Genomic DNA, 14,682 nt, shown 5'->3' on the forward strand with positions numbered 1-14,682 from the left:
CTCCGGTCAGTGCCTCACTGCTCCGGACAAGGCACATGTTTTATCTTGGCCAATAAAGTAAGGGAAATTATTTCTGGATTTGATGTCTGTATGAGTAACAATCAATCAATCAATAAATCACAAGAGTGCACCAGCATTCGGCAGGAGTCTGTGTGGGTTTGGTTTGATATAATATGGTTTGGTATAATATGTCGACATTCATCATGTAGACACTGATGAAATGTCGACGTGTTACAGACTTAAAATTCAGCAGTACAGTCCGGCTTTCCAGGTACTGTCCCGCTGTCCCACCAGTGGGCCGCAGTGTTCCATGGGCAAGGGGAGGCTGGGGGAACATTAGATAAGCTTAGGGAAGCCCAGCTACCCGTGGAGCGGTGGGCACGTCCCCAGAGTGACAAAAATGGGGGATGTGGTGCGAAACCACACCCCAATTCACTCAAGGACATGCACCCTTTTCGGTCGTGCATGCCAAGTATGATCAGAGGCAGAACTCTGGGAGGCAACGGAGTCATCTGCCGCCGGACTCCTGCTCTGAAAGGGGGGCACCTCTCCTCCCATTCTGTGACACCATTGAATTAAGTTAATTGATAGCTGCCACTGTCTTTTCAGTGACAGACTTCCTCACTGGTCCCTGCACCTTACAAATCACACCTTCTTTATTATACTGAATATACACATTTTACAGGTGTCACACCCAGGATTAGAAACCACAAACCTATTACACTGGAAGCAGACACCTTACTGATGAAGATATTTGCTCCTGTATAGGAAATATGAGAATTTTAACTATATGAAGTTACTTCTCTGACAATTACACGTAACTATAGTTAGAATTCTCATGCTACCTTTACAGGAGCAAATAGCTTTATCAGTAAAGTGTCTGCTGTTAGTGTAACAGGTCATGGGTTCTAATCCTGGGTATGACTGCTAAGAAATGTGTGATTTAAAATAAAAGACAATTAAATGTATAAATACAGTATATACATTTTTTTCAGAACACTCCATAAACACACACACACACACACACACACACACACACACACACACACACACACATTCATACATACACATATTTATCTTAATATAGGAAATAGGGGGGCACCAATATTTATCTTGCCTCCGGGCAACTGGGACAAACTTACGCCACTGGGTATGATGTTAGAATTTCAACATTGTCCCTGGTGGGTCAGCATTGAATTGCCTGCTCCTGACGGTGACTTACCTGCTCTTGGTCAGAGAGTCATCTAATGGAGCAGCAGTCTTGGGAGAATACTTGCCCAAACCCCTACCCCTCTCTCTAGTGCCTATACCTCCCGTCCCGCAGCCTAATCCTAACGTCAACTGTATGACTACACCCGTCTGTCTGGTGGGGATCATCACACACTATTCTTTCCTGTATAGAGAACATCCTCCTGGTGACAAGTTCAATCTTGCTCAGTAAGTAGAGACTCAATGGGGGGAATTCAATTGTTTTGTGGGCGCCAAAATGTAATGGCCACTTATCGGATCAATTCAATTGTTCCCCCACCATGGGTGCGAGAGTGCAGCAACTGCACCCCCATTAGTACCAGGAATTCCCCCTAATATAAGCAATAATGTATTCTCCTTCCTATATAAATGTGGCCTCCTGTTCAAAGCTTTAGAACTTATAGATTCTGCTGACCATTTGTATCTATCAAGAAATACTGACTGGATACTGTTTAAACCATTTAGCACAATCAGATCATGTGCTTTCATTAAATATAAAGGCCGTACTGAGGGGGAGATTTCCCCAGAGATGTGTGCTGAGCGGTCTAGCACAGACCGCTCAGCACACATCTCTCCCCCCGCTCAGCAAAGCGTGATGTGCTAATAATTCTGGGGTTCACTACGGCTGGCCGGCGGTCGGGCTCCCGGCGACCAGCATCCCGGCGCCGGGAGCCCGACCGCCGGCTTACCGACAGCTTGGCGAGCGCAAATGAGCCCCTTGCGGGCTCGCTGCGCTCGCCACGCTACGGGCACGGTGGCGCGCTACGCACGCCACACTATTTTATTCTCCCTCTATGGGGGTCGTGGACCCCCACGAGGGAAAATAAGTGTCGGTATGCCGGCTCCCGGGCTCCCGGCGCCGGTATACTGAGCGCCGGGAGCCCGACCGCCGGCAAACAGAAGACCACCCTAATTCTGTAATGCAAATACTATTACAACATACAGATGTGTTATTGTTTATTGTGCAATTTTGTACTTGCCGCGTGCAAACACATTGCAACAGCGACTGCACGCATGCTGCCATGACTACTCACAGCGTGCAAAGCGGGTACATATGTATGTACCAACGCACAGTCGCAGGCACAATATTCGCAGCAAAGGGTTTCGTTTGCCGCGAATAGAACGGAAGATGTGCCTGGACACATCTGTATACAAACATTTACAAAAGATAGTTGATGAATTATAGATGAACTAAAAGTGTTTGCTCAGGTTAGGGTGATCATTTGCAGGCTAAAGATGAAGACATTCTTTAGAAATGTGTACTATGGGCGGGACTGTGGCAGTGTCACTCCCCAGAAGCCCAGGCTTCTCTGGATATGTATGCCACGCTTAGAGAAGGTCTGGGGTGCTCATAGGGTTTCCTGTGAAAAGGAAGGAAGGAGGTGGAACAGGAGGAGAGGGGCAGCAGCAGAATGTAGTAGGAGAGTAACTGACCCCGCAGGTGTCACTCAAGACACCCTTGAGTGCCACATTATGGCACTAGTGCCAAGGGTTGTCCACGCCAGCTAGACACAACGATGTCCTTAGCTGGCAGCCCAAACCTAGAAATGAGTTAAAGGCTTCTGTAACATATCTACTAAACTAGAAGCGATGATCAATATATATATAATATATTTATTCTATATAATATATTTATTCAATGACTCTGAAAGAATTAGTCATGGTCTTATCTTTCACTAATTCTTAAATTTGTCAAACCTTAAAGCATACTGTTTGTGGGTATATTTATTCAATAAAGACAGGAGAGTGTACTCACTTTGTGCTGCCTGTCACTGTCTTTTTTACCAATTAGGATATTACATTAAGGGTCTATATTTACTAAGCCTTGGATGGAGATAAAGTGTACAGAGATAAAGTACCAGCCAATCAGCTCCTAACTACCATGTCACAGACTGGGTTTGTAAAATGACAGTTAGGAACTGATTGGCTGGTACTTTATCCCTGTCTACTTTATCTCCATCCAAGGTTTAGTAAATAGACCACTAAACCCTTAAAAGGTCAGAGATGAACATCACATAAATACATTCTAACTGGTTCACAAACCTTCTCACACACCTTTATTTATGGCAGGTTCTAGCAGGAAGCTTAGCTAAAACATGCTTATTCTCTTACCGATTATGACGGTGTTATCGTCAGCAATAAGCAGCTTGCTATGGACGTATATCAGCTCAGTGACCAGGTTTCCTTCCAGCTCTGCATGTGTTCGGAGACCACAGAATGATATGTAGTTTAGCCAATTATCTCCAACTGAAAATAATAGAACACTTGTTAAAAGAAACTTTATTGACTGAACAAAGTTTTAATCCTCCAGTCAGGGCCAGATTAACAATGGGGCGGATGGAGCTGCAGCTCCAGGCCTCCACATAAAAATAGGCCCATCATCATGGCAGCATGGGGATCACTAGCCACTAGCTGGCCACATGGTCACCATATATCATAACTATTAAGATTGCATTTCTATTTTTCTCACACAATTATGCAATTTCTTTATCATTTTGACATATTTAGGGAGACATTAGAGCTGATAGTGTAGGGAGTGCACACGCCCATATGGCACTGGCTGCACCCGCTCAGCACAGATCACCCCTCCCCTGTTTCTCACAATAGACCCTTGAATATTTTCAGCTCCAGGCCCATGTGGCCCTTAAACTGGCCCTGCCTCCAATAGTGACGCCAAATTTTGTGACACGAACACTGATGCTAGGTCTGTGAGACCCACTGGGATTTCAGCGTTGTTTTAGAAATTTTATGGATATTGATCAGAAATGACATTAGGAATGGAAATAGAAACTCCTTGCTAAACTCCAACTATTAATTGTTTTTATTAATTCACCCAGAAAACATTATTATTTATTACATTTCCTGTCCAGAATTTTTTAAGCATTCCTCACACACACATTTTGCATGCTCAATACAAAAAAAGTACATTTTTCACAGTAATATTGTGTTTTTCTATCCTTGTTGATGCATTTGCTGCGTTTTCCTGGTGGTGGCAATTTTCCCGTACAGCAGTGACTACAGGGACTGAAAAGAGTCACTTCAGTACTAACGCTGGGTCTCCTAGACCAGGCAGACAAGGGAAGGGCTGTTGCAGTAAAGGCAACTAGCACATGGTTATACTTTATCTGTCAGTAAATTACACGATACGAAGCTACTGAAAAATATATTGCTCCTTCTTCGAAAATCAACCAGATAGAACAATCAAAATGGCTGGGTCTTATGGACCCAGCATCAGCAGTGAAGGGTTAATTCTCCAATGGGAAGGACCCATTATCAAGTTGTCATTAAACATAGCTGGCAATATTTATTAACATGTTCGGAATCTGGTTGCTTGCTGTGTGTTCAAGAACAACTTTCTGTAAAGTCGTTTTTTTTTATAAATATCTCAATATGATTTTCCTTTACACCTTAAGGCAGGCTTTTTCAACCAGTGTGCCGTGGCACACTAGTGTGCCGCGACCAGTTGCAAGGTGTGCCGCGGAGCCAGAGCAGCTTCCTGCACCTTCAGAGTAAACTGTTGGCCCAGGCTCTTCTTAGAGGATCAGTCGTGCTCCGGCCGTGACCTAAAACGGTGTGATATCATAGGTCATGGCCGCCGCGTCTTACCACCCAGCCAGCCCACCTGCCTGCATACACATCTTCTAGTTCCCGCCTGCATGCACAGCTTACCTTGCCAACCCACATTCACACCTGCCCAACCGCCCGCTGCTCAGTATTCGCAGAACTCCACTATGAACAACCCCCGCCACTGAGGGACAGGGAGGAGGACAGCTGATAATAATATTTGTTATTTTATTTCTCCTGTGGGGAACAATAGGATTTCAATAGGATTTATGTGGGGAGAATAAGAATTTATGGATTTATGGGGGGAACAATGTGAATAATTCATGTGGGGAGCAATAGGATTTATGTGGGGAGAAATGTGATTGATTTATGTGTGGAGCAATAGGATTTATGTAGGGAGCAACATGATTGTTTTTTCTGTGTAGGTCAATGTATGTGTGGATTTTTTTTTTATTGTGAGTGCCAATGTGTGTGTTTTGTTTTTTTCTGTGGGGAACTTATGGTGTGCCTTGGCAATTTTAAAATATTGTTCGGTGTGCCGCGAGTAAAAAAAGGTTGAAAATCACTGCCTTAAGGTGTATACACACTGGACGTTTTTGCCCAGCGATGATCGTGAATGCCCAGCGATGTTCACAGGGAGTGAAGCATTTTCCACAGTAGGAGACTGTGGAAAGTGCTTCACTTGGCTGTTTCAACAGCCCGATGGATGGCGGCGGCCAGCGATGATGAGGGACTGCGCATCAGCGCTCACCACTCATCACCCGGCCATACACACAGGACGAGTTTGAGCTCAAAATCGCCCAGTGTGTATAGGCATTTCGTTTTTCTGCACTATGCCAAGCACATTGTGCCTACAGTACAGGGCTAATGTGTTTTTAATGGGTATTTCCTCCATGGTTCAAATATACTTCTCTATATACCCATAATGCAGCGGCGTGCGGTGAGGCAGAGCCTATCCTGTCATACTATCGTATACGCAGGGCCGTTTCTTGGGGCAGGCGAGCAGTGCAACCGCACTGGGTGCCCGCCGCGGCACTAACTGTGGCTCCCTGCTTCCCCCTCCTATTTCTCCCCGAGTAACCCGCTCAGGGGGTGGAGTTTCACGGAATGACGCGTTTGTGTTGTTACGTCACGACGCAACCCCGTCACGACGCGAAACTCCCCCCCCCCCCCCCCCCCCGAGCGGAGTACAGGGGGGATCCAAGTTAGGAAGAGGGAAAGGCCGGCGCGAGGAGCGACTGGTGAGGCGGGCCGAAGAGCGGTAATCGCCTCAGCAATTATTCTCTCTCTTTCTCTCAATGTGTAAAATGGGGACACCTGCCGTAATGTGTGAAATGGGGACTCTTGCCTGCCGTAGTGTGGGGATTTATTGTATCAAGGGCATTGTGGTGTGTAGCATAATATGGTGCAGGGGGCATTACTGTGTGGGGCTTAATATGGTAGAATTTTTTTTTCCTGTGGTGGTCGTGATCTGTTGGAGCAGGGTCAAAAAATGGATTGTGAGGTAGTCTTTTCAGACGAGGCCATGCCCATTTAAATGAGGCCACACCCATGTAGATGAGGCCACGCCCCTTGCCGGGTGCACGCGCAAGTTTTGTTTTTTTATCTAGGTGTGTGTGTGTGTGGGGGGCGGGGGGGCACATTTTTTTATGTCATGGGGGGGTGCATTTTTAAATCTCCCACTGGGAGCCAAATTGGCTAGAAACAGCCCTGCGTATACGCCAGAGTTTTGACTATATAAAGTATATGAAAAATACAAAGAATATATTAGAAATATCTTCTTTGTATTATTCTATTCATTTTTATAGTCAATATTGGAGCAAAAAGTCTATGGAAGGGGAGGCCTGTCTTTTCTGTACATCTCTGATCATAACTCACCAAATTTCCAGCAGTATAATGTGTATAATGCCCACATGAACCCTTGGGCTCATATAGTGTGTGTAAATCTAGCTTTGGTACTAGCCAGTGCCTTCTGAGCCATTTACCTCACTGCATGACCCTGCCATAATGTCAAACGTTCCCAGTTGTAATACTAGTCAATTTAGGCCACTCTCAGAACCACACAGGAAACGTCCACAAACTGCAAGTCTATGCTTCCATATTGCAAGTCCACAACTGGAGCAGACGTTTGTACCGTCCCGTGGTCCTGTGGTGGTACAGTATGTGTAAACCTAGAGATTTCTGCTGATAAAACGTTTCTAGACCAAAAATGTAGACTATAGTTTAATAATACATTAACGAATTAGCAGCCTTAAATAGCCATTACAGCTTGATAAAACATCTATAAAATCAGTGCCTAGTAGTTTATGAGTTAAGAGTTTGGAGTATGTTTTTACTCTTGCAAAGTTTAGTTTCTTGTAAGAAATATTCTTTTTACACATGAAGAATTGTTCTTGAATCTTTCTGTAAGTATAGGAGTTGACCCTTGACACCTCTGTACGATTCTGATTTGTTTGGACCTCTCCCTGGAGGTCAAGTGTGGATGCCCATACACATCTTTCAAGGTTGCTCTCTGCAGTTTCCACTGTTTAAACTGTATAATGTACTATATTACATGTAATCTGGTTGAAACACTGAACCAGGTTCACGTACATCGTGATGGAACATTAACACAACAAACATTGGCGTTTCTTACAAATAGCATTGGCCAAAAAATATACACTATAATTTCTGGGCCTAGAAATAATTCACTTTATTTCTTGAAGAGAAAATAATAATTAACATACTAAAATTAATACATAATTTATTCATTAAAATGTAACAATTAGACATAGGAATTTATGAAAAAATACACGGTAAGCAAAAATAAGCAAACACAAAAAATATTTAAACTGAACTATATCGGCTTGATTGGACCTGAAATAGTTTCAAGCGGATTCATAAATATGACCTTCCTAAAAAAAATGTAAAAAAAATCCCATGTACTGTATGTATAAAAGTCTAATAATGAACAAATAACAATGAATCAATAATAAAATGTAATACAAAAATCCTTTTCAAAATGTCTGTTTAATGATTTTCACAATTGGAACTTTGGAACAATAGGTAAAGAGAAAAAGTAAAATTATAATTAAAAAAAACAACAACTCACTTTCTGCTTTCAGCTGTTCAATAATGGAATGTTCTCCTCTGCAAATGGTTCTAAAATGTGATAAAGAGACACAACCAGAAAAGAGCAAAGTCAGGAGACAACTACAGTAATGAGAATGCCGTGATTAAATACATGATTTAACATGTTCCATAAAATTGTGCATAAATTCTGCAAGTGTAGCACTTGATAAACTTGTTTACTAGACACTATGCTGACTAATACAAGTATGTATGAATGAGACAGCACACAAATGGACACTAGAGGGAGCCAAAACACAGAAGCCTAAAAAGGCTATACAGAAATATAAAATGTATCACACAAAGCAGTAGTGCCATCCTGTCAGTGTTACTATATATATTATGAATACGACTATTCCAAATATCAGTAGATTAAATAAAAAGATAATTTTATGAGCTATTGGAAGATAACTGAAGTAGAGCAGAAATCTCCCTAAAGCAGCAGATAAATTCTTACAGATATAAAATCTTGCACGTCTGTAACTTTTTAGTCTCTAAGATGTGCCAGGTCACCTGTAGTTGAAGTGCATGACGGCCTGCAACGCACTTCCCCCTCCAGTTGAAATATCTCCTTCAAACCCAGGAAGCAGCGGAGTTATTACATACACTCGATACCTTTTGTTTTCTCTATGGAACAGATGACAGTATAATTTTAGCTCCATGTGGCTCTATAATTTTAAAGCATAAAAGTGATATGGTCATAATTTTTATGTCTAGTATAATAATACTACAAATTGAAAAATATACAACGAGATAGGTGACAGACACCCCTGGGCGCGTCTCTGAATATCAGCTCGCCTTTGTTACCAAAAAGAGGGGTAACCCTAAACCCCCAAAAATGTCACAGGCAGAATACAATGGTAGGTAAAAAATGGTGCTATTCAGTTGCTAACATATAAAATTTAATTTATAAACTTTTATGAAAAATTTTTAATACAAGCATAATAACATGCATAAAATAAGGAGTCCTACTAGAAGGATGGTGGGGGAGCTGCAGGTCACAAAGTAGTGACCTGCAGTGGCATATATGCCTTGAAAAAGGAACGTCAAGTTCCAAAACACGTTGGCGCCAGCACTTCCAGGGACAGTGGAGGAGATTTTGCCAGGGAGGACTTTTAGATCTGGGAGCTTGTGCAGTAAGTCCTGACTGCTCTACACTACTTTGTGACCTGCAGCTCCCCCACCATCCTTCCGGTAAGACTCCTTATTATATGCATGTTTGTTATGCTTTCATTACATATTTTTCATAACATTTTATAAATTACATTTTATACGTTAGCAACTGAATAGCCATTTTTTTACTCAACATTGTAAATTGAAAAATATGTTTAATGAGCAAAAAACAAGTTGAAGGCTCTGCAGCATGGTCTCATGGTCACTGTAGGCCTGATTCAGTGATGTACATTAATCCTGTATGCAGCACATATGCCAGGAAATGTATTGAGACACCCATTGGTGACCTCGAAGATCCAAGCAACTGTGTACAGACACAGTGGTGGCCACAGATCCCCCAATAATCGATCATCTGGGTAAACGTATGGGTGTGCAGAATGTCCATGAGAACCAAGAAGCTGGTGGCTTGTTTTCTGTGTATGACACAGTCACGTCATGTCTACGGATTTGTCGCCACTCTCTGCCACCTCTCCCAAGCAGTCCCCAACTGTCAATCGCTTTGCAAATAAAACCTCACTGCAAGCGGTACTGCTTATGTACACTGGCACGTGCCCATGCGATTATGACTTATGTGCAGTTGGCCGATAACATAATCATTGCGTACATCTCTGAATAAGGCCCACTTTGGGTGGTCAAATTGGTAATACAAAGTATATTAAATGGCAGGCAGAAAGGGCAGAATTTCCTCAGTCAGTAAAACGGATAGTGTAGCATCTGCATTCCTTTCTAATCGGTATAACTACGCAAAACCAATTATTTTTTAGAAAACATTTTAGCGCATTAAGATTTTGCTGTAGGGAATGTACAGAATTGTGTGATGTGAAAACCACATGGTTATCTGTTACCTGTGAGCTTTAATGATTCTCTGGGCAATGGTGTCTCCAATCTTGTTAAACACAACTTTATTGTCAGAACAGCTGATAAAGAACTGGTTCTGAAACAAATTCAAAGTAAAACGGTTATACAGAGAAACTGACAAGAAACAGGATATTGGTTATTGAGGTAAGCTTACTATTGTTATCTGCAACATGTTGGCTGAAATTACAGTTCCCACCAGCCTGCCTGTCTTACTGCCATCTCGTCTCCTGCTGCCTCTTCCCCTTTACAATGGGCAGGACACTCACATAAGAGTAATGTCAATGCGCCTAATCATACTAAAAGGGGTAAAATGGTTTCTGAATACTGCATATAAGTTGGCACAAAGCTCCTCCCCTATCCCTGCTGCAGCTTACCTTATGTCGCCAAGTGAGTCCCTCCTCCTGCGTGGAGCCAGCTTCCCAGTCATATTTAAGAAGATGGTGCAAGCGCACAAGAGAGCAATGGTCCGGTACAGTGCCAGAGTCTTTGCCTTCACTGCGCGGCGCCATCTACCCGATGATGTCACTGGGGAGATAGTGTGGAGGAGGAACCCACTTCCCAGCACAAGGTAAGTATTCTCTGGGTGCAGGATGTACAGCACAGGGCCCGTCTGCATGCAGTACAATGGTAAATTGTCTGCTGATAAATGAAACTGTTCTTAGAATGAAGTGACTGCTTGTTACTCTATACTTACATAAACAGGTGTACATTTCCAAACAATATAATAAAAATGGGATGTGGTCATGTGACCGGCACTCGGGATCCCGGCAGTCACCATGCCGACACTGGAATCCTGATCAATCACAATGCTGCACGACTGAATGCAGACACACAGGGTTTATTCCCGCTCGTGGCGAGCGTAGCGCGAGCCCGTAAGGGGTTATGTAGCACTCCCCCCCCACCCCCCCACACCCCACCACATCCTGCTGCCAGGATCCCGCGGTCGGTATGCTGACAACATTACCAACCCTAACAAAACACCAGGGACAGATATAAAAATGCCTGTGTGTAGAAAACCTTAAAGAAATAAGTAAAGGCAAAGCAGAGAGAACTTAAATGTCTATTACATCTTGATAAAGATCTATTAGATAAAGGGGCGGATGTTTCGTTGGACATCCTCAAGTAAAATATGCAAATTGGTTCCGCGCATGCCTAGAAAACAGGTAGCACACTTATGCTGATATACTTACTTACACCTGACACTTGGGCCTGATAGTGACTGACAGGGGAAGGAGCAGCTAATTTAGGGTGAGCATAGTTAAAAGCATGTTCATGTAAGGCGAACAGATGCAGACTGACACAAAGATATGTATAGTCACTAACCATATCAATAGCGGGCGACAGGGGCAGGTGGAAATGCACACTGATAACGATGATTAGCACTAGCTATCCACTACTGATTGGCTGATGGAGGATTCACGTCACGGCTAAGGCTAGTAGGTGTCTGCTTCACTGAGGGTGCAAATTTTATGTTGTAAGTACATTTTCGAAAGACCGATTTTATTTACACAAGAAAGTTTTTATACCTACTGTACTAAAGATGTATTTGGCATCCTGAAGTACTGGATGCCGGCGGTCAGAAGACAGGCGACTGAATTCCGACACTTGTCATGATGCTGACGCTGGAACTCCCTGACAACCAGAATCCCAAACGTAAGTATACCGGGGAGGGTAAGGTTTATCCTGCTGCTCATTTTTTTGGCGGTATTATGGCAGCTGGGATACAGGTGTCGGTATTCTGACCGCTGGTATTCTGTTTGCCGGTATCCTGTACTCAACCCCTGTATTCAAGAAGGTGATGTTTCCCAGCTTATTCAAACATTATAGCAAATATGCATTTAGTTATAAAAAATGAGTCTGATGTTTGCCTGCCATAGACCTGGAGCACATGGTACTAGTGCAGACCTGCAAACGCTCTGTAATTCTACATTTTTACATAAGCAATTTCTTTAGTGAACACTACTGCATATACAGATGTAGCCACGCTTATCGCTGCTGCTGTGCCATACAATTTTTTTTATAGTGCTGTGTGTCCCAACTATCGCTGATTGTAATGCTTTAATTTCTTTTAGAGAGCTGTGTAGAACGCTGAACTGTGCTTTTCTTTGTGTGTGTTGGAGACGCTGTGTTCACATTCCTAATTAATGTAGAGATCATCTAAAAAAGTAGTTCTTAAACTGCAAACATTGGGGGTTATTCAGATCTGATCGCTGCTGTGCGTTTTTGCACAGCGGGCGATCAGGTCATAACAGCGCATGCGTATGCACCGCAATGCGCGTCAGACAACAACAGGGATCGCCGGTCAGCAACGATATGGTGCGATAAATCCGATCGCACGGGCATTCGCAAGATGATTGACAGGAAGAGGCCATTTGTGGGTGGCAACTGAGCGTTTACAAGGAGTGTCCGGAAAAACATAGGCGTCACCAGGTGTCTGACGTCAGCTCCGGCCCCGATCATCCTGCATCTATCGCACCGGAGGAGTAAGTTCTGGGCTGCGCACACACTGCACAAAAATAAGATTTTAAACCTACCGGTAAATCTTTTTCTCCTAGTCCGTAGAGGATGCTGGGGACTCCGTAAGGACCATGGGGTATAGACGGGCTCCGCAGGAGACATGGGCACCTAAAAGAACTTTCTAGTATGGTGTGCACTGGCTCCTCCCTCTATGCCCCTCCTCCAGACCTCAGTTAGAGAACTGTGCCCAGAGGAGATGGACAATACGAGGAAAGAATTTTGTTAATCTAAGGGCAAGATTCATACCAGCCCACACCAATCATACCATATAACCTGGAATACACATAACCAGTTAACAGTATGAACAAACAACAGCAACAGTCCAAGACCGATTCTAACTGTAACATAACCCTTATGTAAGCAATAACTATATACAAGTCTTGCAGATTTTCCGCACTGGGACGGGCGCCCAGCATCCTCTACGGACTAGGAGAAAAAGATTTACCGGTAGGTTTAAAATCTTATTTTCTCTTACGTCCTAGAGGATGCTGGGGACTCCGTAAGGACCATGGGGTTTATACCAAAGCTCCCAATCGGGCGGGAGAGTGCGGATGACTCTGCAGTACCGACTGAGCAAATGCTAGGTCCCCCTCAGCCAGGGTATCAAACTTGTAGAATTTTGCAAATGTGTTTGACCCCGACCAAGTTGCTGCTCGGCAAAGCTGTAATGCCGAGACGCCCCGGGCAGCCGTCCAAGAAGAGCCCACCTTCCTAGTGGAATGGGCCTTTACTGAATGCGGTAACGGCAATCCAGCCGTAACATAAGCCTGCTGAATCGTGTTACAGATCCAGCGAGCAATAGTCTGCTTCGAAGCAGGCGCGCCAATCTTGTTGGCAGCATACAGGACAAACAATGCATCTGTTTTCCTAATTCTAGCTGTCCTGGCTACATACATTTTTAAGGCCCTGACTACATCCAGGGACATGGAATCCTCCAAGTCACTCATAGCCACAGGCACCACTATAGGTTGGTTCATATGAAATGAAGACACCACCTTGGGTAAAAATTGAGGACGAGTCCTCAATTCCGCTCTATCCACATGAAAAATCAAGTAAGGGCTCTTGTAAGACAAGGCCGCCAATTCTGACACACGCCTCGCAGATGCCAAGGCTGACAACATGACCACCTTCCAGGTGAGAAATTGTAACTCCACCGTTTTAAGGGGTTCAAACCAGTGTGATTTAAGGAACTGCAACACCACGTTCAGGTCCCAAGGTGCCACTGGGGGCACAAAAGGAGGCTGGATGTGCAGTACTCCTTTTACAAAAGTCTGGACTTCTGGAAGAAAAGCCAATTCCTTCTGAAAGAATATTGACAAAGCCAAAATCTGTACTTTAACAGAGCCTAACTTTAGGCCCATATCCACTCCTGTCTGTAGGAAGTGGAGAAAACGACCCAGATGGAAATCTTCCGTAGGAGCATTCTTGGTTTCACACCAAGAGACATATTTCCGCCAGATACGGTGATAATGTTTTGACGTCACCTCCTTCCTAGCCTTTATTAGAGCAGGTATGACCTCCTCCGGAATACCCTTCTCCGCTAGGATCCGGCGTTCAACCGCCATGCCGTCAAACGTAACTGCGGTAAGTCTTGGAACAGACAGGGCCCCTGCTGTAACAGGTCCTCTCTTAGAGGAAGAGGCCAAGGATCTTCTGTGAGCATCTCCTGAAGATCGGAGTACCAGGCCCTTCGAGGGCCAGTCTGGAACAATGAGTATTGTCTGTACTCTTTTTCGTCTTATGATCCTCAACACTTTTGTGATGAGAGGAAGCGGAGGAAACACATAGACCGACTGGAACACCCATGGCGTTACCAGAGCGTCTACTGCTATTGCCTGAGGGTCCCGGGACCTGGCACAATACCTCCAAAGCTTCTTGTTGAGGCGTGACGCCATCATGTCTATTTGAGGAACTCCCCAGAGACCCGTTATCTCTGCAAAGACTTCTTGATGAAGTCCCCACTCTCCTGGATGGAGACCGTGTCTGCTGAGGAAGTCTGCTTCCCAGTTGTCCACTCCCGGAATAAAAAGACAGCTGACGTGATTTTTCGCCCAGCGAAGAATGCTGGTGGCTTCCGCCATCGCGACTCTGCTTCTTGTCCCGCCTTGGCGGTTCACATGAGCTACTGCTGTGACATTGTCTGATTGAATCAGAACCGGTAGGTTGCGAAGAAGATTCTCCGCTTGTCGAAGGCCGTTGTATATGGCCCTTAAG

The 14,682-nt window shown here is 44.1% G+C and overlaps 1 protein-coding gene across 4 annotated transcripts in view; it reads right to left on the minus strand.

Moving 5' to 3' along the window:
• Window positions 1-14,682, minus strand: part of PLD1 (phospholipase D1) — a 497,457-nt gene that overhangs the window by 18,864 nt on the left and 463,911 nt on the right. For all 4 annotated transcript variants that reach the window (XM_063916252.1, XM_063916253.1, XM_063916254.1 and 1 more), the window contains 4 exons: window positions 9,939-10,027; window positions 8,434-8,547; window positions 7,904-7,953; window positions 3,361-3,495 (listed from right to left, as the gene is read on the minus strand). In XM_063916252.1, the coding sequence (XP_063772322.1) occupies window positions 3,361-3,495; window positions 7,904-7,953; window positions 8,434-8,547; window positions 9,939-10,027 (388 nt within the window). The remainder of the gene's footprint in view (window positions 1-3,360; window positions 3,496-7,903; window positions 7,954-8,433; window positions 8,548-9,938; window positions 10,028-14,682) is intronic.

Source organism: Pseudophryne corroboree, chromosome 4, assembly GCF_028390025.1.
Source record: "Pseudophryne corroboree isolate aPseCor3 chromosome 4, aPseCor3.hap2, whole genome shotgun sequence".
Classification (NCBI taxonomy): domain Eukaryota; kingdom Metazoa; phylum Chordata; class Amphibia; order Anura; family Myobatrachidae; genus Pseudophryne; species Pseudophryne corroboree.